The 26,076-nt window shown below is 43.4% G+C and overlaps 1 protein-coding gene across 1 annotated transcript in view; it reads right to left on the reverse strand.

The window, feature by feature from the left end:
* The window catches only part of LOC311242851 (bifunctional heparan sulfate N-deacetylase/N-sulfotransferase 1-like), a 75,963-nt gene that overhangs the window by 11,407 nt on the left and 38,480 nt on the right, over positions 1-26,076 (reverse strand). The window contains 6 exon segments of the mRNA XM_084331906.1: positions 1,566-1,736; positions 7,967-8,141; positions 11,246-11,369; positions 13,300-13,396; positions 17,336-17,518; positions 21,037-21,165. Of these exon segments, the coding sequence (XP_084188032.1) occupies positions 1,566-1,736; positions 7,967-8,141; positions 11,246-11,369; positions 13,300-13,396; positions 17,336-17,518; positions 21,037-21,165 (879 nt within the window).

Consider the following 26,076-nt stretch of genomic DNA (forward strand, 5'->3'; position numbering starts at 1 on the left):
ACAATCCAATGTGGTTGTGGAAGTGAGGGGAGTGCCCAGTAGAGCAGAGCACCAGAACCGGACCCAGATGAGACATTTTGGCTCCGATACAGATTCCAATATTTGGGAGCTTGATGATCCGATAACTTATTGTAATTTATTCAATCTTTAATTTAAACTCGAAGTCACACTGAGGGGCAGCCTTAATTTACATTCACACGAATCATCGTAACTAATATTATACAAAAGTACTAAGAAGAGGAAAACATATTTATATATTCGATTAGATTGTGGTGACCTGCTTGGTCACCAGTGCTCTACATCGACCCACGGACACTAGTGCGTCCGATTTCAACGTCCCCTGCAGGGCGTTCCCACGATTCAAGAGCACAGAAGCCAAAGGCAGATCGACCAAGATAAGATGCACATTTAATGACTCTTTTGAAAGACAAAGAGACATTTTCAAAAGACAGAAAGATGAGAAAATGACCACGGAACACCGTTTTAACACACAAACACACCAGGGTGCTCTTCTGTTTTAGAGGGATTCTTACCAGTGATTTATGAGCAGCAATCTTGCAGAAAACTGTAAAAGGCTGACCGATGATCTAACCCTACCGAACACACACGCCATGTATAGTACCGTTCAGGTACGAAGTCGTCACAAGCTGTTTGGGGACAAGACGGCGCACAGAGCCGCATGCTTCAACCTACCTCTGCTTATTTTTAAAGTACGGTAAACTACAAAAAAATGCTCATATCCAAAAGTAGTAGATAGATAAATAGGTCATACATGTAGGTATGCATTTGGTTATGTGGGTGGGTAGGTTTGTAGGCGGGTGGGTGGGTGGTTATGTATTATTATGTACACAGTATGCATGTATGTACTGTGTGTATGTATGTTTGTGTTAACACACCTTTTTAAAACAATGTATATTTTTGTATGTTTTGATTTTACAAAACAGGGGAAGTTCTCGATAAGCCTCTAGGCTTCTAACTTCTCCTTCACAATATGGTTATTATGTACGGTATTATTATTATTATTTTTTACTTTTGTTTAACTCTGTTAATAAATAAATACAAATGAATAAGGCGGCTGGGTGGCGCAGTGGTCTAAGCGCTCGTCACCAACGCGTGATACACCAGTATCGAATCTGGCTGTCAGCGTTGCCTCCGGCTTGGGCCGGCCGTCATACTGACTCAATTGGCAGAGTCAGCGGGAGGGAAGTCGATGGGTGGTAATCTGGTCGTTGTAAACAGCGACTCCTACAGGTCGGTCAGGGCGCCTGCACAGCAAGGTGGCGAGGGTAGTGTGAGCCTCCCACACGTTACACCTCGCCAATGAGAGTCCGCGCTGGCAGGTGAAAAGATGTGGCTGGCTGACTCCGCATGTATCGGAGGGGGACATGCGATAGATTCTTCAACCCTCCCTACAACCGACCAGTGGTGGGGGGCACACATGCGAGCAACGATCAAGACAGGGGAGGGGGGAATTGGCACAACGACTAAATTGGGATGGGAGAAAAACAGAAAAAGTGGATAAAAAAAAACACACACACACACACACAAATGAATAAATAAAATACCTGGCTGGAATGGTAGTGGCTGAGCCACCGGTCCAGGTGGACGGCGTACCAGCCCGGCACCAGGCAGCGGTTCTGGAGGACCCGCAGTTTGACGGGGGCGTCGTGGTTCGCCGTGATGACGTCGTGGAAGGAGTACTTGAGAGCGACCGGGTCGTCGTGGGCCCTCTGGTGCTGTGGTGGTTCCGGAGAGACGAGGAGACGCAGCAGCGTGAGTCACGGTGCGAGAGGAGAGGAGAGACGCTAAGCTAAGAAGTAGGGATGTTCGATATTGGCTTTTTTTTACCGATACCGATATACCGATATTGTCCAACTCTTGATTTCCGATACCGATATCCCCCCAATAAATAAAATCAGAATTTGTTCTTACTTGCCTGGGTAAATAAAGGTTAAATAAATGTAAAACAAAATTAAATAAAAAAATAATCTGATACCGATTATTTCCGACATCACCTTTTAATGCCAATATCGGCCGATAATATCGGTAGGCCGATAATATCGGACATCCCTACTAAGAAGATATTCGATAAGGTAAGAAGATATTCCTTTGATCCGCTTGGGGAAATTCCGGTGTCATAGCAGTATGGGGGAGGGGGGGTACAGGTATGGGCAGGGTAGTAGTAGAAATACATGAATATAGGCAATACAATTGGATCTGAATATAAAACATGAGAAAAAAATAAACAGTGTAAACAATATAATTAGCTCTGAATGTACTTAAACGGTGTAAACAAAGGTTCAGATGAGGGTTAGTTATATTATATGTTACAATAAATATAGGCAATACAGAATTTGAATCCGAGTATATACTATGAGTAAGAGTAAAAGTAAACAGTATACACAAGGTGCAGTACACACAAGGTACCCTAATTGGCATGATATACAGACGAGGACTTGGACTTGTCAATTTATATATTTTTTTGTAATAGGCCCTAATAATTTGGCATAAGAAATTGATGGCTAGTGCCATTTGTTTGGCTATTGTGTCACAAAGTAAATGAACTCCCTTTGAAATGGTGACCGCTGTGTCATTTATGTTTAAGGTAGACCTTTATTTTATTTGTACGTCAGCGCTTTGACTGCCAGAGTGGAGTGGACTCAACCTTGACGACTTGGACTCGGACTCGGGTAATAGGGACTCGACTTGGGCTCTTCTTTGGTGACACGGACTTGGACTTGAACACTGAGGACTCGAGACTCAACCTCGAGATTTAGTGACTCGACTACAACACCGACGGTGGAGGAGGGGTAACACATAACTGTCGTGTAGGGCTGGGTATCTGCACTGATTACCCCCATTCCATTTTTATTCACAAGGTCCTGATTTCATTAAGAGTCAGTATCGATTCAATCAGGCTTCTGGTTTCTGCCATCGTCGTTTCCACAGTAGAACAGCAGAAACTCAGAAACTCAAACTGGAGACTTCCGCAGGACGATAGGCGCGGTAGGAATAATGATTAGCGGGGAAAACTTCACACATCCACTGAAAACAATATGGATTAAAAGATCAATCTTGGTATTTAAAGAATGGATTCGTTCCGATTCAAAATTAAACGTTTTAATATTTTCTTTTTTTGGTAAATGGACTGCATTTATATAGCAGCTTTTATCCAAAGCGCTTTACAACATGTGCCTCCAATTCCCCCACGTTCACTCGACACACACGGCAGAGGCGACCGTGCGAGGTGCCGACCTGCTCATCGGGAGAAGTTAGGGGTTAAGTGTCTTGCTCAAGGACACAGATGGGTGCGTTCACACCGGGAATAATTGGTTCGGGAACATGACAGAGGCTTTAGTTCGGCCCTCTAAGAAAACACTGAGCACCGATTTTCCATGTTCCGAACCAATTATTCCCGGTGTGAACTCGCCGGCCGGTTCGAGATTACGTTCGGGAACCGGCTCCGGCACGGAGCCCGGCCGGTGTGAAAGGCCTATGGGAGGAGACGGAATCAAACCGGGAACCTACTGATTACCGGACGGCCGCTCTACCGCCTGAGTCACTGTCGCCCCTAACTGCACGCGGGTCTTAGGCCCGAACAGTATTACCGTTTCTACGTCGTCACGGAGCCCAGGAAACAGCTCCCAACGCGGAGGATGCAACGTTTATTTGTAACCAGTGTGATAACGGGTACCATTTCCCAGTAGCGAGCGATAGTGTAATGAATTACTACCTCAATTTCAGTAACGGTCAATTATTAGTGTTACCCCGTCAAAAACAACTCGTCACACATCGAGGCCGAGTTCCGACATCGAGGCTTAGGTGCGGATTGTAGGAAAATCAAATGTGATTGATTGATTGAATTGATTGATTGAAACTCTTATTAACAGATTGCAGAATGGGTATACAGTACAACTCAATACACACAATTGTTAAGGGGAGAAAGACTTTCGTCTCGTTTACATCACGATCCCCCATTTTCATCATTCATTTATAATCCGACACAGTAATGCGTGATTCACTCTGGCTATTTTAATAAACCAAATCATATTTCACTCCACGTTCATCCAACAAATGGACACTCAATAATGCATGATTCTAAAAGTGATCGTATGTCTCCAAGGTTCCCGGTAGCTGTTGATCGCAGGAACGGCAGTGAAGTTGCCATGGAGACAGTGAAAAGTGAACGTCAAAAGTCGGGGACTCTGGCACTCTCCCTACCAGGTGGAATTAACGAGTAAATCATCAGCGTCGTTTTAATCATTTTGGAGCCGACTTCTCCTCCCATTCGGCACAACCGGCTGTTTAATAAGGTTGCCCTTCGTCTGGTTAAAAGCGAGCTCTGCTTTTGATCAAAGCCTGGAGTGGCCTTGAACTCCTAATGCTGAGGGGAACAAGCTGCTGATTTTCAGTCAAGCGTTGTGCTCCACGCTTTGACAGCGTGCAGTGGAGGAAAGTAACTAAGTATTTTTACTCACGCACTGTACTTGGTGTTTTGTTTTACCAAGGTATCCTTGCTAGTGTCCTTTTTTATGCTGTGCTCTGCTGGAGGGGGGGGGTTAGCATCACGGTCATACCAACTGTCCGTCTGCAACACTACTATCACCAACATCTAAGAAGGGAGATCCCCCCTTGAATGGCCCTTCTAAGGTTTCTCTCCTCCACACTGCCTGTGGAGCTTTTTTCCCTATTGTTAGGTTTTAGTGAGTTTTTCCTTACCTTCGCGTGGGGTATGTCTGGGAGTGCTTGCATTCTTTCATTTATTTGCATTCATCTAAAAATGTTTGGACCTTATGGTGTTCTTGTTCTGTTCTTGACTTATTGTTATGTTTTCTTCTTGACTTGTTTAAAGAAGACCTGTACGGCCCATGGGGACATTAACGTGTGTTGTCGGGCCCTATAAATAAATTTGATTTGATTTGATTTGATTGGCAAAAACCATATAAATAAAATTATTAAAAAGGCTGGCTCGGTGATTGGCCTCCCTCCCGATTCCTTGGAGATCACTATAGCCAAAGCGAACTAGGACTAAATTGAACGCTATTCTATCTTTTGAAGGCCACCCTCTGTACAATGTATTTGATGCTCTGCGAAGCTCATTTAGTGATGGCTGTTGATGCCTCGATGCTCTACCGAGCGATTGAGAAGGTCCTTTGTTCCTCCTACGGTTAAATTCTTTAACGAACACCGCTAGCTCTGTGTTGAGAGGCTCTCTTCTTCTCTTCTTTTTTTCTTTTTACTGTGTTATGTAACTTGTACTGTATGGTATCGTTTCTTGTATTTGTACTCGCTCTGGTGGCAAACCATGTTTCCCCCCTCTGGGATTAAGATGTGTCCTTGACCTTAAAGGGGAACTATTTTACTATTTCTTTCACTATTTGGGCACTTTTACACAATTCCTGTGAGTCTATGGAACACCTCTGTAATATATATTTTTTTTTTATTCATTGTTTTGTATTTCTAATCAAGTCCTCAAAAACAGCATTTTTCTACCTCAAGAAGTTCACATAGCTAGGAAACAATGCTAAACACTCAAAAAGGCCATTTATAAGATAGTTCCCCTTTAAGAGGCTTAACCCCTCTAACTGCTCCCGACGAGCAGGTTGGCACCTTGCGTGGTGGTCACCTCCGCCGTCAGTGTGTGAGTGAATGGGTGAACGTGCGCTTTGGATAAAAGCGCTATATAAATGCAGTCTGCACCTTTGTTTTAAACCGTACATTTTTTCTCACATTTTCATATTCAGATTGTATTGCCTATATTGTATCGTCTTTCTACTATCAACCTGCCCGTACCTGTACCTCCCCTGCCCCATGCTGCTATATGACGCCCACATTTTCCCCAAGGGCATCAAAGGAATATCTTATCTTATATTGAACATATGGCAACATTAGAGGAAGTGTCTCTCAGGCTCTGTTCTGTATTTGCCAACAGGGGTTTATTATTACGCGTGCTTCCAGCTAAATCTGTCATGCTGCTTGCATGGATCCGAGCTGGGAGCATCTTGAGAGGGGAGCCTCTAAGATTCTATCTTCTATAAATTCCCTTTTTTTCTTTTTTTTTAGTGTTGTGAAATGGTTTCAACTTTCTTATCAGCTTAGAACAGCGTAAACTCACTAAACCCAATAAAGGTGTCAAAATTAAGCCAAGGAGAAAGACGAGCTTTGTAAGACAAAAGGTTAATGGCAATCTAGAATCTAATCTATTGCATTACCAAGTTAATCGTGATGAATCAAGAATCAATTCTGAAATCGAATCGAATCAACTCTTGACCGCCCACCCCCCACCCAAGAATCATAATTGAATCGGGAGATTCCTAAAGCTTCCCACACCCCTGATCTGTATGACGAGTGTGTTTCCGGACTGAAGTGAAGGTTGAATAATGAACATGAATCACAGTTGGTAGTGTGGGAGTTAAGACTCCGTTCCCCCATCTCTTTGACGATCTCCCTCTACCCATCTTTCCTTCCTACCCATTCCTTCCTACCCCCCTTCCCCACCTTTCCATATGTCCCCAAAATGTCACGACACCCCTATAAGGCGTGTATTCATGTGACCCCCACCCTTTCCCCCTTTTTTTTTTTTGATCTTTTCCCCCCTCCTTTTTCCTCCAATTTTCTCCCCATCCCAATGTTAGTCGTTATGCCAATTCCCAATCCCCAATCCCCTTCCTGGTTGCTGCGCACTCTACCCCCCACAGTCGGTCTGGGAGAGTGGAGGCTATCACGTGCTTCCTCCGACACACGTCTAGCCAATCAACCGCTTCTTTTCACCTGGCAGCGCGGACTCTCACTGAGAGGGTGTAACGTGTGGAAGGATCACACTACCCCCCCTTAGATCCTATCCGCGCTAAGCAGGTGCCCCGACCGAACTGTAGGAGTCGCTGTTTACAACGACCCGGACCCACCCCGCCAGCTTTCCCACCCTCTAATACTGCCAATTGTATTAGTGTGAACGGCCAGCCAAGCTGGTGACAACGCCGGAAGCTGGATTCGAACAGGCGAATCCAGCGTCTCCGGCGTTGGTGACGAACGCAATCTCCACTACGCCACCTGACCGCTCACCCTTTCCAGTTTTGTATGTATATAAAGATGTTTCAAGATCCGGCGAGGAGGCTCTCTTCCACCTCGTTGAGAGTCATCCAGCCTAACTATTTTTTATCGATACTTTGACTGAGTTAATAAATCGTATTAACCAGGTCTCTTTGGACCGAGTAAGTTATTAGCTTCGGCTATTTTCCACCACAGATGATGTCTCGTCTCGTCTCTCCCCTCCCCCCCCCCCCCCCCCCCATACACATACGTCCGTCTCAAGACTAGTCCTGCATGTATCAACAAATGCGGATGTTGGTGGTGAATCTATGTGTGCCATTATTATTACTACCAACTGTAATAATTGTGGAATATTACTATGAGCTGTATGTGGGCTGACCCCTATTAGTCGATTAGTCGACTAATCGGTCGAAAGGAGCCGTAGTCGACTACACAACCTCTTAGTCGAATATAAATCATCATCTTCTTTCCAAAAGAAAGACGCCTAGAAGCGTGGCTAACGCTAATGGCACGCATACTACGAAAACAGGCACAGAGGCACTGAAAGAGGATTTAACCCATCTAATGAACACACTAGACTAGACAAATATCAAGATGTATCCATCAGTGGACCAATTGCATGCTTTTGCAGAGGACAAGAAGCCTTCAGTCGACTCCTTCAGACATTAAGCACCCCCCACAGCCCAAATGGAATGATACAAAAAATATATATATATATATTTTTTTGTCAACCAATAGTCGACTAACGGCAAATTTTGGCCAATCATAGTCGACCATCCAAATCCTTAGTCGAGGACAGCCTATGAACCAAGCATCACACTGTAATGCACCTGTACTTTATACGTGACAATAAACTACTACTACTACCACAGTGGCATCAGGTAGTGCACAGTGATGGATCAGGGGGCAGACTGACCTGGTACCAGGAGTAGGCCCGGTCCGCCGGGTTGATGAGGATGGTGATGATCTTGGCTTTGGGCAGGAGAGCGGCAGCCCGCTGCGCCGCCACCTCCGAGTCGAAGTAGTTGGCGCTCTTCTCAAAGTAGTAGTCCGAGCTCGTGTTGGAGGGAAGGGGGAAGTACTCCATGTACCTGCGGGGGAGGGGGACGACATTCAAGTTTGTTTATTAGTTGTCACAATAAAATACTTTACGGTGAGCGGCGGTCAGGTGGCGTAGCGGAGATTGCGTTCGTCACCAACACCGGAGACGCTGGATTCGCCTGTTCAAATCCAGCTCACAGCTCCGGCGTTGTCACCAGCTTGGCTGGCCGTTCACACTAATACAATTGGCAGTATTAGAGGGTGGGAAAGCTGGAGGGGTGGGCCCGGGTCGTTGTAAACAGCGACTCCTACAGTTCGGTCGGGGCGCCTGCTAAGCGCGGATAGGATCTAAGGGGGGTAGTGTGATCCTTCCACACGTTACACGATCTCAGTGAGAGTCCGCGCTGCCAGGTGAAAAGAAGCGGTTGATTGGCTGGACGTGTGTCGGAGGAAGCACGTGATAGCCTCCACTCTCCCAGACCGACTGTGGGGGGTAAGTGCACAGCGACCAGGAAGGGGATTGGGAATTGGCATAACGACTAACATTGGGATGGGAGAAAATCGGAGGAAAAAGGAGGGGGAAAAAGATTTAAAAAAAATAAAAATAAAATAAAAAATACTTTACGGTGAAATGCTTGGTTCTGTATGAGCCCCTGAGAGTGTGCTTCTTCATACAGTACAAAAGAAAAAGAAAAAGTAATTAAACTACAGCCTATAGGAGAGGATAGTTCCAAACTGCATAGGACTACAGCCTATGGGAGGAGAGAGTTCCATACTGCATAGAACTACAGCCTATAGTAAATAGATGGTAAATGGCTGCATTTATATAGCGCTTTTATCAAAAAATCGGTTTACAATTTGTTCCTCACATTTGACACATTCACTCACACATTCACACATTCACACACCGACGGCGGAGGCGACCATGCAAGGTGCCAACCTGCTAAGTGTCTCACTCAAGGACACATCGACACGCTGCCCGGGAGGAGCGGGAATCTAACCGGGAACCTCCGGATTGCCAGACGACTGCTCTACCTCCCGAGCCACAATACAATACATGTACTTTACGGTGAAATGCTTGGTTCTGTATGAGCCCCTGCGGTAGTTATGATTATTTATGATGACTATGATTACAGTGTAGGGCAGTGTGTAGACGGTGAAAGCAGCAGGTAGGTATAAATTGAGTCTAGGCAAATAAAAGAGACATGAGGTATTATGGGCCGTTGTTCTGGTCAAAATGATGATGACAATTCTAACACCATCTATTATTTATATACACATTTTAAATACGCACTTCAGCTCTTCAACGCCTATTGTATTTTACGTACATATATGAGGGGGTCATATATATATATATATATATATTTTTTTAAAACATATATGACCTCAAACAATTTCCCACGAGGCATGAAGAACGGGGTGTACATTTTGTAATTAATCATATCCATATCAGCCGGCATCAGGTGCCGTTAATCACATTCACCACATGTCCCTACTGACGGCGGCGGCGGCGCGGACGTGGAATAACAAGGACGCTTCATCACCGTCCACCGCCCACCAACACAGACTCAGGAGATATTACCAGTGCGCCGACACCCTACGTGTGCTTAATGTCGACGTCTAATACATCACGACGTTTATTAATAGACCGAAAACAAGTAGCTTTTTCCCACTAGGATGAGGCATTACAGGACGAGGACGAGGTAGGCCATAAAACATACACAGCACCCCGGGACACTGGGTGTCGCACTTAAGTGTTGGATGAGCCCCCTAAAAGAATAATGGTCAAGACAAATAATGACATTGTAAATGGTAAATGGTGCATTTTTTATTTTTTTTTATATTCCTCACACACTCACACACCGATGGCGGAGGCAACCGTGCAAGGTGCCAACCTGCTCATCGGGAGCAATTAGGGGGTTAAGTGTCTTTCTCAAGGACGCTTCGACATGCTGCCCGGGAATCGAACTGGGAACCTCCGGATTACCAGACGACTGCTCTACCTATCTATTGTTTTTCTCCCCGTCCCAATGTTAAGTCGTTGTGCCAATTCCCCCCCCTCCCCTAACTGGTTGTTGTTCGCATGTTCTCCTACGACTCGGTACAAGGGCGTCCCGAGTCGATCGCACGCACGCTTCCTCCGATACGTGCGGCGACAGCCAGTGACGTCTTTTCACTCGGCAGCGAGGACTCTCATTTGGTGAAGTGTAACGCGTGGGAGGGCACGCTATCTCCACCAAGTCCTGCCCCCGCTGAGCAAGCGCCGAGACCTGACCTGTAGGCGTCGCTGTCCACAACGCCAGATTCCCACCCACCAGCTTCCCACCCCCTAATACTGCCAATTGTATTAGTATGAATGGCCAGCCAAGCTGGTAGCAACGCCGAGAGCTGGGCTCGAACCCAGCATCTCCTGCGTTGGTGACGAGCGCAATCTCCGCTACGCCACCTGACCGCCTCTATTGTATTTGTTTTTAACCCTGTATGGCGACCTTGGGTGCTTTGAAAGGCGCCTTTAAATAAAATGCATTATTATTATTACCTCCCGAGCCACTGTCTCCCCATTGTGGTTTTAATAGTCGTTTTTTTAACACCAGTTCACTGCACATCTAAATATTGTGTTACGCTTCATGGGTTGATGGAATTTACTTAATTTTTAGAGGATTTAAATTCACACACAATGCCAGTAAAAATAACAACACGCTCGAAAGAGAAAACTAGACTTAAAGGATCAATGCCGACGATTGTTTATTTCTTATTATTTCTTAACAGTAATCGATAGTTCTAGATTTTTTTATTTGATAAAATACGTTTGACACCAAAATTCAAAAAAGGTAAGACAAACAAACAACCAAGTCAAATGATTGGAGCAAGAGAGCTGTCCATCAAACCCTCCAGTGACTCTTGCTATACGCATAACAGTTGCACGCGTACACAGAGGCCTGCTGACGACCTGCGTTTTGACCGGGAAGGGCGTTGTCGAATTTGGTTGAAGGATTTGAAAATATGTCTAAGTTCTGCCGAGGATCAACGGCCGCCTGTTTCTCCTTGAAAGATAATGGATTATTGAATCATGTGCGTCAATGACAAATTGGCAACGAGCTAGAATGGAGATTATTACATGAATGGCGTATCTCTCCCTGCTCTGTTCTCTTACCAGTCGATCCCTCTGTGGTAGTTATGTCCGTTGAAGAACTGGATCTCCTCGAAGGTCTCCTTGCTGGGGTAGTTGCTGGTCAGATCGGGGTGCATTCCGAGGAACAGGTAGAGCGCCGTGGTTCCTGAGGGAGGACAAGAGAGAGGACAAGAGAGAGGTCGGGTTTATTTTTTATTTTTAACCAAAGGGAGGGGTCAATTGACCTATCTCACTCAAACCCTGCCTTCTTTTCTTGATCCTCCAATCGCAAGTTTGTACAAGCTAGGATTGCGATTGGAGGATCAAGGAAATAGGGCGGGGTTTGAAATTGGTCAATTAGGAGGGAGAGAGGGAAGCATTGAAGATATAAGACGGAAGATATCGTTAGTAAAGAAAAGCTAAAACTTAAAAATAAGTAAAAGAAATAGCTAAAATAATCACTGTTACAGGATCAAGACACACACACACATTATATATATATATATATATATATATATATATTATTATAAGCCACTTAAATAGGTATATATTATAAGCCACATAAATAGGTATATATATTATAATAAGCCACTTAAATAGGTATATATATATATATATATATATTATAATAAGCCACTTAAATAGGTCATCATGTTCCTGTTCGTTTTTTTTTTTTTTTTTTATTATTATTGGTCTTTTTCCCCCTCCATTTTCCTCCGATTTTTCTCCCATCCCAATGTTAGTCGTATGCCAATTCCCAGTCCCTTCCTGGTCGCTGCGCTTTACCCCCCACAGTCAGATCATTTGGGAGAGTGGAGGCTACCACGTGCTTCCTCCGACACACGTCCAGCCAATCACCGCTTCTTTTCACCTGGCAGCGCGGATTCTCATTGAGAGGGCGTAGCGTGTGGGAGGACCACACTATCCCCCTCACGTCCAATCCGCGCTTAGCAGGCGCCCCGACCGAACTGTAGGAGTCGCTGTTTACAACGACCCGGACCCACCCCGCCAGCTTCTCCCACCCTCTGATACAGCCAATTGTATCAGTGCAGACGGCCAGCCAAGCTGGTGACAACCCCGGAGCTGTGAGCTGGATTCGAACAGGCGAACCAAGCTCACAGCTCCGGGGCTGGTGACGAACGCAATCTCCGCTCGACCACCTAACCGCCTTCATGTTCCTGTTCTAATCAGTATTCAAAACTGGGAATGTTTAACATTGAGAACATGGACAGAATGTTAGCTTACATAAAAAAAGACAAAGGAGCAGGACAGAAGAATTAGCAAAACACAGGTCGGCACAACCCGTCGGAACGCTCTGGCTAACGATCAGTGGCGGTTTGGACTGCGGCGCGGTCGCCGGTCGACATGCCGTGATGTGACGTGGCGCTCTGGCGAGCCGTGTGGACCTCTCGTCCTCGAGAACACGATCCTTAGCTTCCCGCAGAGTTAGGAACCTCCCTCAGCGGCTCCCTGGGTAATGCTGCATGTACCATCCGTCGATCGATCCTGGGTTGTCGATTCGGCGTGAAGCTGTTGGGGCCGAATATCATAACTACTCGCACACGCCTCACAGCTAGAAGGTCCTGGGTTGGATTCCCGCTTGGGGACCATGTTGCCGGGTACCCAGGTGGGGTATCACTATCTCCCGGACCTTGTGTGGAGTTTGCATGTTCTCCCCCCTGTGCTCACAAGGGTTTCCCCTCCAGAAAAACAGAATGCAAAATAAAAATAAAAATGCAAAACAGATCGCTAACACTGTCGTGTCCCTGATGAAGACGGACAGGAGCACTTGGATTGGTCTCCAGGTGCGCGGCCCAACGCTGCAGCCCATGTCTGCTCCTGGCTGGGGGGGGGGTATGACGATGGGATGGGTCAAGCGCAGAGATGACATTTAAACGGTGACCCAAAAATGCATGTGTGTGTGTCGCCCATCTCGCATGTGTGTGTTGCTGCATGACGATGTAGCAGTGTGTTACAAATAAAGACTTCTTCAAAGTCCAGTTTCATTAATTCATGTGGAGAGAGGAAGTGGGAAAATCTGGCCCATTTAATTTCCACCGGTGGCCAGTAGGGGGCGCCGTAGCACCGTATCTCACCAGTCTTCTGTGGGCCGATGACAAGCAGCTTGGGGAAGCGGTCGCATGTTTTCTCCTTTGACCAGATGTCCTTGTGCCTTTTGTCCTCGCAGGGATCCTGTAGCCGCAGATAAGGGGAAAACAATCATTAGCATTTTCTGTTAAATGGAGCGGAGAAGAAAATAGTAAAACGTGGCAGAAGAGTTTAATCTGAGCTGAAAGTACCGAGAGTCACCATTTCAGCTCTGTGGGCAATTTGTTCACATAATATAACAAGGGAGCAGTGCCCAGTGTTTTTGTCCTATTTCATTTGCCCCTAAAATGTAGAGCTGACGAGAGAGATGCATTTAATAATTATATAATTATTTAATGATAATTAATTACATTTCTGCTAATGAGGAAGGCCATTCCTTTACATTTTTCTTAAAACCGCTATCTAATAACGTGGTACTTCTACTGCCTACAACATTATAGTACTTCCTACAACAATAATATAGTACTGCCTACAACATTATAGTACTTCCTACAACATTATACATTACTGTAGCCTACTGCCTATATGATATGATCATGATGCAAGAGGTTGTATCTTGTTGCGTTCTTATCACTGGCTGAGTGGCTGTGTAATATGTGCACTATGTGTAATATATGGTTGTGATGCGCTATAGTATGTGTTGCTTTGTTTAGTCCAAGGAAGATTTCCGTACGGGGAATACGGTATTGTATCGTATTGACACGTTTAAATAATGACTCGTTAAGACAACCCTACAAATTACACTGTAATAACATGATGTCTTTTTTGTCTTTTTCTCTCTTTCTTTGAGATTCTTTATTACAGGATTCTTTACAGGACGAGTTTGGCCTTCGTTTCAAAATAGTCTGACCTCATCGCGTTCATCTAAATCCTTTATAACGCTGCCGCAACATGGCCTCTTTTACATTCAACGGATATTAAAAATGTATTTAGCTCAAAACAATAAACAACACCACAACCTCCAGAATGTCAACAACTGTGCTACAGAAGCGGCCTGCCTGGCTCATCTACTGCTGGTTTATTGAAGGCTCCCAGCAACAGTCAAAAGAAAACCGGGGCTGCAGCCTTTGATAATTAGGCACCAAAGCTATGGAACACCCTGCCTATGGACATTAGGGAGGCTAGCTCACTACATATTTCCAAAAGTAAGCAAAAAATTTCCCTCTTCAGCCTTTTAATCCATTCTGCCACTTTGCACCCATTGCATCCACACTGTGATTAATGTATTGTAAATGAGAGCTATTTTATTGTTGTTCATGCTGCTATTTTAATGCATCCCGCCACTTTGCGCTCTGAAATCGCATCTCTTCACCTTAGCCTTTTAATAAATTCTGCCACTTTACACTCATTACATCCACAGTGTGATTAATGTGTTGTAAATGAGAGCCGTTTTATTGTTGTTTATGCTGCTATTCGAATGCACCCCGTCACTTTGCCCTCCGCGCTTATGATTATTGTATTTGTGCAAATTGGAATTTGAGATTCAAAGGACAGCGACGTTTAAATAATTTGTGTGGTTGAAATCTTGGCAGATAAACATTCACAATATGAGGGTCTGGGACCCTGTTCACCGTTTTAACCACGTTTTTTGAGAAAGTCAAGGATCCTGGACTGACAAAGACAAAAATTTCCATATCCTGCCCCGGCGAGTTGATGAACACAAAGACTGATAACGACACAAGAGCGGCGCTAAATTTGGTGGATGACTGTAAGCCAAGATCAACAAGAAATACAAGAAATATAAAACATTAGAAAATAATAAAAACCAGGGTCATATACAATGAAACGACATTAATGACAGTATAATCAATCAAAACGAACACAAAAAAAACGTACATGTATTTTATGACCATCTAACGGAAGAAAGACTCAGGTCTAGTTATTTGTCATTACCTGAATGGCTTCTACCCTTTTTCTTAATCTCTGCATTGCCGTCTCATTTCATGTCTATTTTTTTTACTGCTGTGAAGCACTTACTGGCCTGTAATTCTTGTATGAAAGGTGCTATACAAATACAAGTTTATTATCATCATTGTTATTAATTTATTATTAACAGAACACACCAACATTTTGGGAAATTAGCTTAGTCTTCTCCAGAGAGAGACAAGAAGATAGATAGCCGTTACCTTTCTGTGCGTTCAGTAGAAAGCTATCTGGAAGCACGTTAGCCTATAGCTTAGCACAATGAATGGAAGCGGACAGTGACGGGTAGCCTAGGCATTGTCCAACTAACACCTCTCCCGAAGGCTACCCGTCACTGTCCGCATCCATTCATTGTGCTAAGCTAGGCTAACATGCATAGCTTTCTACTGAACGCACAGAGAGGAAACTGGTATCCATCTTCTTGTCTCTCTGAAGGGAGATCCCCCCTTGAATGGCCCTTCTAAGGTTTCTCTCCTCCACATTGCCTGTGGTGCATTTTTTCCTATTGCTAGGTTTTAGTGAGTTTTTCCTTACCTTCGCGTGGGGTATGTCTGGGAGTGTTGCATTTATTTTGCATTTATTTAAAAAAAAAATTGACCTTATGGTGTTCTTGTTTTGTTCTTGACTTATTGTGATGTTTCTTCTTGACTTGTTTAACACATTGTCTTCCACGCAGTTTGCCCATCTTATACCACTCTCTGCCAGTGCTGTAAGCCTATGGAGTCGCTCACCTTCTTTGCAGGGCTATAACTTTTTAAATATTATAGCTATATCGACATTACTATGGCCCATTCAATGTGGATGTGGGAACGTTATATTTTTCCATTCATACATTGTCATGTTAGTACCGTTGTGAATATAAGTATGTTTTTAGTGTAGAGCAATAATTCCTAGAACGCGAGTTATAGGCCCCGACACATATTATACATAATCGATTGGCCGTTTCGTTCCTATACACACTATATTAAAATTATTCAAATGCATATGATCGGTATACATTATGCTCCATCATGCGTGAAGGAAAGGGGGGGGGGGGGGGGGGGGGTCGTTTATGATTCCTTGATTGTCAGTAACGGCTACGACATCATATGTTGATCAGATGGATTGCAATGAAATAAATGGACAATCGAGCTGGAATTAACGTTAGATTCCTCTTACCTGTGGCCGATGAGTCTTGAGAAAAAATATTCGAATTATTTGACTTCGATCTGCTAGATCCATTTTCCGTTTGTACGACGCAATAAACGCCGAAAGCATATTGATTCTTGCGTCTCGAAAGCGATCCAATGCACTCGAGTGTTTGTCTCGATCCACATAACAAGATAGCTCTGCCGGAACATTTTCCCAGATGCACAGAGCGCCACATCCGGTTTAGAGTGGAGTGCAACTCGCCCGAAATCCACCAGGCGGCGGTATTGAGGCGTTGCAATATCAGACAGAGTCCAGAGGCTCCCACAGCCTTGCTGGATGAATTATGAATGCCAATAGCGAATAAAGGAAATAACGATCATAAAAACGAGTAAACTCGTTGTTGGCGTTATTAGATTGGCGGCCAATAACGAGTTAAAGAAGACGTGTACGGCCCATGGGGACATTAACGTGCGTTGTCGCGCCTTACAAATAAATTTGATTTGATTTGTCTCACTCTGGAGAAGACGGTAAGCTAATTGGCTGACAGGAGGAGTATGTTCAGTGCTAGGCTAACACTCCCTAAATGTAGCACTGAACGGCACAGGAAGTCATTCATTCCGACAGCCATCAGACTTTACACTGCATCACTGAGCCTCACTGCATCACTGAGCACAGGGTGACAGTTACCATCATACAGTAAGTGTTCAATATTACACTTACTGTAAACTTCTGTATATTTTTACTGTATATTTTGTATATTTGATTCTATTCGTATTCTTAGGCAATTTGTTTTGTTATTCTTATTCGTGACTTTGTTCCGTCTAAATGTTTAATGTGAGCGCTTTGTAGTGTCAAATTTCCCTCGGGATAATTAAAGTATTTCTATTCTATTCTATTCAAATTTCCCAAAATGTTGGCGTGTTTTCCGTTAACATAGGATCCACACAGTGTACTGCCCCGCCCACTCGCCTGCCACAGCGGGTCTCTCTCCGAGGGGAAGAGGCTGAAGTATCTCTGGGCCAGCTGGATGGGAGGCAGGGTCTGCAGCTTCAGGTTAGTCCACGCCTGGGAGAACTTCACCAGGCTCTTGAAGGTGTACAGGCCCAGCCGGTCGTTCCCGTAGTTGGACAGGTGGGTCATGAAGATGCTGATCTGTAGGACGGAGGAGCGGGGGGGGGGGGGGAGAGAGATAGAGAGAGAGAGGGGGTGAGATGGAGAGAGAGAGAGAGAAAGAGAGATAGATAGAGGGGGTGAGATGGGAGGAGAGAGAGAGAAACAGAGAGGGTGAGTTGGAGAGAGAGAGAAAGAGAGAGATAGAGAGGGGGTGAGATGGAGAGAGAGAGAAAGAGAGATAGAGGGCGGGGGTGAGACAGAGAGAGAGAAAGAGAGATAGAGAGAGAGAGAGAGAGCAAGAGAGGGCGGGGGTGAGATGAGAGAGAGAGAAAGAAAAAGAGGGAGAATTTAATAATAAAACTTGTGCCCTAATGATAAGTATAGGCGCTCAATGAAGAAACCCAATCCCCTGACCAAACATCTATGCTACTCATAGTGGTCAAATTAAAAAGGGTAATTATGTGTAATGAGCGTGTGTGTAGGGTGTTTAGGGTGTTTAGGGTACTAGTAAGGGGTGTAGGGGTAAGGGAATAGGAGATGAACCAGGTTCAGGGTAAGGGGTGCAGGAGGAAATGGTTAAAATGTGAGCTCCAGGTGTTGATATACGTCCTGCTGATGTGTCAAGTCAAGTGACTCGATACAAATTCAATTCAACAAGGGAGAGAATAGCGATGATAGAATGTGCGACTGTGTGATGGTGTTAGCGAGGTTCAATGTGAATGTACAACACCGGTGGTGAACTAAGCCCCGGGTTTCCCCTCAGTGCACCGTAAGCCCGGCGGCCCGCTGGGCCCAAGTTGACCCCCCCGCCGGGCCGAGAGCATTGGGGATTTTCTTCTTTTATAAAAGATGTTTTTTTAATTACCGTAATTCCTCTAATAGTAACCGGTATTCAATTAAAAACCGGGTCTCTATTAATGACCGGGGGCGCTGTTGAGCTAAGCAATTATAAGCCGGCCTCCTAATACAAGCCGGGTTTCATGTATATGCTGGCCTGGCTGTGCAGTAAATACCATATAATGGTATGGTGTTAAATTTGTTAATGTTTACCAAGAGAGTAAGCCTACCTCAGAATTGTATAAAACGAAGTTATTATTATTATTATTATTATTATTATTATTATTATTATTATTATTATTATTATTATTATTATTATTATTATTATTATTATTATTATTATTATTATTATTATTCCAGTATTGTGATTGCACTATTTTACTTTATTTAACTTTTTTTGACCACCTGTAATTGCACTGTTTACTACCGTATTTCATACAGTACTTGGTTTCAATAAATGAACCCAGTACATTTTACTGGGTTCAAACTGACACAAAATGTTGATTTATTCATTATGATCCGTTTGAAAATTAGAAATATGGGCCTCTCTCTTATACATGCCTCCTCCTAATACAAGCCTGGTATCAGCTACAGTTGAAACAAATACAAGCCGGGGTTACTATTAGAGGAATTACGGTAGTTACAGTGGGGAAGCTCGGTTAGAGAGCCCACAGTCACCAGCGATGTGCGTCGGTTAAGACGCACTATAGGTACGGGAGCTCCGACCCAACGCAGTTTTGGTTCCTCCGGTATTGGGGCCACTTCCCACACAAAAGGCCAAAGTCCCAGACGATACTTTAAAATTGGTAGAACAAACAATCACTGAAATTGTGGCCGACCCCCGTGCGATGGCGTTTGTCGGTTGATGATTTGTTGGAGAAATGCCTGTCAAAATGGCGTCAGCGTTTTCCATTCAAATGGCTGCTAGCCAACAAGGAGTTTTTTTTTTTATAATGGATTATACTCGGGTCAAGTGATTAGAGGTTGCTGTAATGAAATTATTATTTATTTATTTATTTTGCCAATAAAAACGAACCATCTCACAGACGTGGAATATGCGATTAACACTTTAATCGCCAAGGACGCCTTAACTCGTCATTCCCCCGCCATGCTAATTCTGCCAATGACGCCGTAACACGTCAATGAGATCAATATTTCAAAAATCTGTGATCGCAATCATATTTCGACTTGAGATCTACTGTTGATCCCCTCTCAACTCTCCAACGGTTCAAGAGCGCCATCTGGTGGCCGATCGCGGATCGCCCAAACCGGAAACCGGAAACGGAAACTGGTGCTCATCCAAATTCGGTCCGATCACTCGCTATAGGCCACGGGACTCGAGCTAGACACAATGGATAGCGATCCGTTACCAATAACTCGATAAACAACATGATTTGGACGTATATACTATTATACAACCTGGAGATGGATCGCATATTTCAACATCCCATAATAGGAATATTTTTGCTCCACGCTCATCGCCCAACGGCCCGAGGAGACTTGGGTAAGTTTCAGCGTTTTTTTTTACCGTGTTCGATACAAACTGCTCTAATGATCATATCACCCACACTAGATGAATCATCTAACGTTGGCCACGGAATTATAAACAACCCCCCCCCCCCCCATCCGGTCAACATCAGATGATAAGTAGTAACTTCTAGAAGCACGTCCATTTGAAATTTTTTATCTCGCGCCGATCGCTATCAAACTGTATTTGATCATCAATATAATGCATTTAGGGCTATAAATCACATTCTGCAGAATGCTGCAGAAAACGATAAAAACATATTTATACTTTAGACCGTATTTTAGTATGAATATGTGAATGAAAAAGTATAACGTTCCTACATCCTGAACGATAGATAATTGACGTTGAATGGACCATAGTAATGTCAATTTAGCAATACAATTTAAAAAGTTATAGCCCTGCAAAGAAGGGGAACTTCTCCATAGACAAATAGAGCTGGCAGAGGATGGTATAAGGATGTACATAAGCCTGGCAAAGAAAGTGTTAAAATAAATATCGTCTCTACCACCGATATATATTTTCGGTGACTGCAGAAAAAAGTTTGGCCTCCCAAGTTAGTATCCTATAGTAGGGCCAATTAATTGCATTCCAAGGCTGATCAGTAGCCAATCAGCACTTTTTTTTGGGACAGAGTTTTTTTTTGTAGTGTGCAAAAAATCTATTCTGTTGTTGAAAACAACAGCTTTCAAAGAATGTACATTGTTGCCAGATTCTCCAGACCTTTTCTAACTTGGACAACGTACACATTCCAAATAGGCCCCTTTGTACTTCCTGCCGCAGTGTTTGTTAATACAGTCGCCGACAGGAAATAAACCCGGGGGCCGAGGCTGTTCCCATAGCGACGGAATAGCGACAGAACACTTGTGAAAATGTCTATACCGTAGTTGTTGATTTTAATTGAAGATTATGTACGCGTGTTGAATAAGCGGTGTATTTTTAACAACGTTCACATTACGTAGTCATATTTTCAACTCTCCAGTCAGCTTTTAGCACTGACTTAATGTAGCCCTCCACCATCAAAAAAGACTTAGCCCCCCCCCCACACGTAAAAAAACCCACCAAAAACACTTTTTTTTGCTGACTACAGATTCCGGGCCTCGTTGGCCACCGGGCCCGACAGCAGCGGGAAACCCGGCGCTAAGCCCATAAATAATCAAAAGCACAGGTTCCGCTCTGCGTGTGTGCGACTCACAGGGTTCAGGAGCACGGTGAGGAAGAGCTCCCCTCCGTTGATGAGTTTATCCAGTTCGTTGGGACTGCCGGGGTAGTCCTTGTAGAAGATGGTGTGAGTGAACAGACCACACGTCTGCCTCGGAAGAACCTGTCGTGACGAGGTACATGGTAAAAAAAAATAAAAACACGTCAAGACCCACGGACCCAAAAGTACCTACTGCCAAAGCAAGTCCTACCTACAAACAATATTACAGAATGCTATAAAATGTGCACATTGTTCATTGCACATCATCACACAACCTTTTTTGGAACTGTACATAGCCATTTTGTTATTAAATGTGTATATAGTATAATATTTACATACTGTTATCTGCACTGGACCCTTTTTAGAACTGTATATAATAGTCATCTTTATTTTTGTTATATTTTATCTTATTTTATTCTTATTCTATGCTAAATGTATTGTATTTATATTGTTGGAAGCTGCTATGGTCGAGGGACCACAACAAATTGAATTTCACTCTTTCTTGCTGTAAGGTACTGAAATGCATGCCAATAAAGGAATCTGCATCTGAATCTGAATAACATGTACAAGCAATCAAAGACACCATAATGTTACCAATAACAATAAAAACAATCAACAAAAACGCATTACATTACAAAAGCAGGTGTCGTGGAACCGGACTGGTCGATTATGTCGTAGACAGATCTTCTGATCAAAATAGGTTTAATGGTAAAAACAATTTAATACAAATGACATGTGGGTTAAATGATCTTTGACTGAGAGGAGTGCTCTCCCCTGGCCAGCTAGGAGACACTGAAGAAGAGGCAATTGATCTTCCAATCAGGTCTCCGACATCAAGGCCACCTAATCATCCCTTCCCCTTAATTGGCTGATATCAATCCCTGTCTCCTGAGCCGTTCAGCCATTGTGTAGTGTGACGTGTGCCGGGTGCCAGTGTATGGCAGCCATTGAGCCTGCGTAGCCCAAGGTTGGGTGCTACCAGTGGTGCTGAAGGAGGCAATTTCCCTAACCCTACGTTGTAAAGCGCTTTGAGTCTGAGAAAAGCGCTATATAAATGTAATGGATTATTATTATTATCTTAAGTAGAGAGAGGGGTGGGGGCTGTAGCCTTCGGCCTCTCAGCTGGGTCACAACTAAAGCTATTGTTTGGGGCGACCAAAAGAGATTCCTCATAATTCTGCAGCTAATACTGCACACTGACCCCCCCCCCCCCCCCCCCACACACACATAGATAAAACAGCTTTTGAGGATCAGGGAGATGGATAAACGCAGGATCATTTGTATTTACTTTATCAAGGAAAATCTCTCTTAGATCCTTATAGCTCTCACACAGTGTAGTAGGAAGTGAGATTCTGTCTCAACATCTCCCTGATGACAAAGTAGTGAACACAGCCTGGCCTCACTGGGCGGCCAGTTCTGTGTGTTTCTATGTCCAGGTTGTGTTCACTCAGTCCGTTTCTATGCGCTCTCACTCTCAGCAACACATTGATTCCACCTGCTGCACTCAATTTATACCAGAGCCAGCCATCTCTCTCTCTCTCTCTCTCTCTCTCTCTCTCTCTCGCTCTCTCTCTCTCTCTCTCGCTCTCTCTCTCGCTCTCTCTCGCTCTCTCTCTCTCGCTCTCTCTCTCCCTCTCTCGCTCTCTCTCTCTCTCTCTCCTCTCATCCCCCTAAATACGATGAATGATAATACAAATGATAAACTATTTCCCTGCCCTTCATTATGATCTAAAGCAATGTACTAGAACCACCTACGGTAAAAGAAGTGTTCTATTGCATTAGATCAGAGATGTCAAACTCAATTACCAAGGAGGCCGAAAATAAAGAATACAGATGAAAAAAGGCACATTGAGGTCACAAGTTTAATTGGTTGTTTTGTGTATCTATTTAATTTGTGCATAGCAGCTCAATATGTTGTTGTAAATGCACTTCTGTTCATTCGGCATCATTTATGCATAATTGCCTTATTATAGATAAAACATTTTTACAGATTTGAATTACATATAGGCCTATTAGGATTTAATAAATTATTAAGAGTAAACTGGTCCTGGACTATTGGAGAACGAAGTAGAATACACACACAAAACATCACCTCACTTTCACTGGAGTAGGTATGTGAAGTTAATTCAAATAATGATGAATTTGCAAGCTAAAAATACCTTATTAGGTTTCAATTAATTATTCATCCACACATGAATTTGTAAGATTAGTAAGCAAAGGTCCTGGAGATGTCAAGTTACATGCCATTTAACCCTTTCACTACCACACTACAGAAGGTTAAATGGATATTTTAAGCGATGATCTACCGTACACAGGCGGAGGAGGTAGGCTTTCTGCGCCATGCGTTCTGCCTAGACGCAGAGGAGGTAGGCTTTCTGCGCCATGCGTTCTGCCTAGACGCAGAGGTGGTAGGCTTTCTGCGCCATGCGTTCTGCCTAGAAGCAGAGGAGGTAGGCTTTCTGCGCCATGCGTTCTGCCTAGACGCAGAGGAGGTAGGCTTTCTGCGCCATGCGTTCTGCCTAGACGCAGAGGTGGTAGGCTTTCTGCGCCATGCGTTCTGCCTAGAAGCAGAGGAGGTAGGCTTTCTGCGCCATGCGTTCTGCCTAGACGCAGAGGTGGTAGGCTTTCTGCGCCATGCGTTCTGCCTAGACGCAGAGGAGGTAGGCTTTCTGCGCCATGCGTTCTGCCTAGACGCAGAGGAGGTAGGCTTTCTACGCCATGCGTTCTGCCTAGATGCAGAGAGGAGGTAGGCTTTCTGCGCCATGCGTTCTGCCTAGACGCAGAGAGGAGGTAGGCTTTCTGCGCCATGCGTTCTGCCTAGACGCAGAGAGGAGGTAGGCTTTCTGCGCCATGCGTTCTGCCTAGAAGCAGAGGAGGTAGTATTTCTGCGCCATGCGTTCTGCCTAGAAGCAGAGGAGGTAGGCTTTCTGCGCCATGCGTTCTGCCTAGACGCAGAGAGGAGGTAGGCTTTCTGCGCCATGCGTTCTGCCTAGACGCAGAGAGGAGGTAGGCTTTCTGCGCCATGCGTTCTGCCTAGACGCAGAGAGGAGGTAGGCTTTCTGCGCCATGCGTTCTGCCTAGACGCAGAGAGGAGGTACTGTAGGCTTTCTGCGCCATGCCCTCGTTCTGCCTTGACACCGAGAGGAGGTAGGCTTAGGCTTTCTGATTTAAATACATATCTTTTTTAAACCAAGCACAGTATTCCCATACGTCCGAACGTCTGCCCTGGAGAACTGCATGCTGGGTGCTACAGGTCCGAAAAGGAGACTCCAGGCAACGCACGCACCCGATTCTCCGCACGTTGTGCGTTTCAGTGGAACACACACACACAGTCACGCACAGAGAAACCTCTCACCTCAGCATCTCTTTCTACCGTAGCTTTCACTTAATCTCGCACAAAACCAATAATCGTTTTCAGAGTAGGAATGATGAATTTGCAATAATTAACTTTATTAAGTAAAATAATTGGATGCAACCGAATAATACCACGGCTTGAGTCGGAGTGAAAATAGATGACTGGTGGCAACTTTAACTATATCGATACATCACAAGCATTATTGCCATCAATGGTACTCCTGGCAATTAAAATGCCTCAAGTTTCCCTGTAGTAGCCTATGCTACAGGGAATAAGCCCATAACCAAATATAATAATATAGTAAAGTCCATAACCAAATATAATAATGTAGTAGTCCATAACCAAATATAATAATGTAATAAAGTCCATAACCAAATATAATAATATAGTAAAGTCCATAACCAAATATAATAATGTAGTAGTCCATAACCAAATATAATAATATAGTAAAGTCATTAACCAAATAAAATAATTTAGTAAAGTCCATAACCAAATATAATAATGTAATAAAGTCCATAACCAAATATAATAATGTCCATAACCAAATATAATAATGTAGTAGTCCATAACCAAATATAATAATGTAATAAAGTCCATAACCAAATATAATAATATAGTAAAGTCCATAACCAAATATAATAATGTAGTAGTCCATAACCAAATATAATAATATAGTAAAGTCCATAACCAAATATAATAATGTAGTAGTCCATAACCAAATATAATAATATAGTAAAGTCCATAACCAAATATAATAATGTAGTAGTCCATAACCAAATATAATAATGTAATAAAGTCCATAACCAAATATAATAATGTAGTAAAGTCCATAACCAAATAGAACAATGAAGTAAAGTCCATAACCAAATAGAATAATGTAGTAAAGTCCATAACCAAATAGAATAATGTAGTAAAGTCCATAACCAAATAGAACAATATAGTAAAGTCCATAACCAAATATAATAATGTAGTAGTCCATAACCAAATATAATAATATAGTAATGTCCATAACCAAATATAATAATATAGTAATGTCCATAACCAAACAGAATAATATAGCAGGCTACAGACATCCTGATCACCACCAAGTCCACAGCTTTATTATTATTATTATTATTATAATTATAATTATAATTATAATTATAATAATTATTATTATTATTATTATTATTATTATTATTATTATTATTATTATTATTATTATTATTATTATTATTATTATTATTATTATTATTTTTAATTTATTTAACCTTTATTTAACCAGGAAAAAGTCTCACTGAGATTCTAAATCTCTTCTACAAGAGCGTCCTGGCCAAGATAGGCAGCAGCACAGTTACAGTTTCACATTTACAGACGAAAACAATAAAAAAAAAAAAAAAACATATAGCAATTAAAACAAAAACAAAGACAATTCACAGAACCTAATTTTAAAGTCAGTCAAAACATCTGCAGCCAGATGTGCTGGATTCTATATCTCTTAGAAGGGTTTTAAAAGCAACCAGTGAGACCAGCTCATGCGAGTTCAGGTGGTCTTGTAGCCGATTCCAGGTGGAGGGAGCTGCATACCTGGACGCCCTTTTTCCCAGTTCAGTACGGACCCGAGGGACAGTTAGTACAAATACGGTTCGATTTAGATTCTCTCTCCCGCAGTTGTCCCGAGAAAATACCAGAAAATAAAA

Source organism: Notolepis coatsorum (genome assembly GCF_963971535.1).
Source record: "Notolepis coatsorum genome assembly, chromosome: 16".
Lineage (NCBI taxonomy): Eukaryota > Metazoa > Chordata > Actinopteri > Aulopiformes > Paralepididae > Notolepis > Notolepis coatsorum.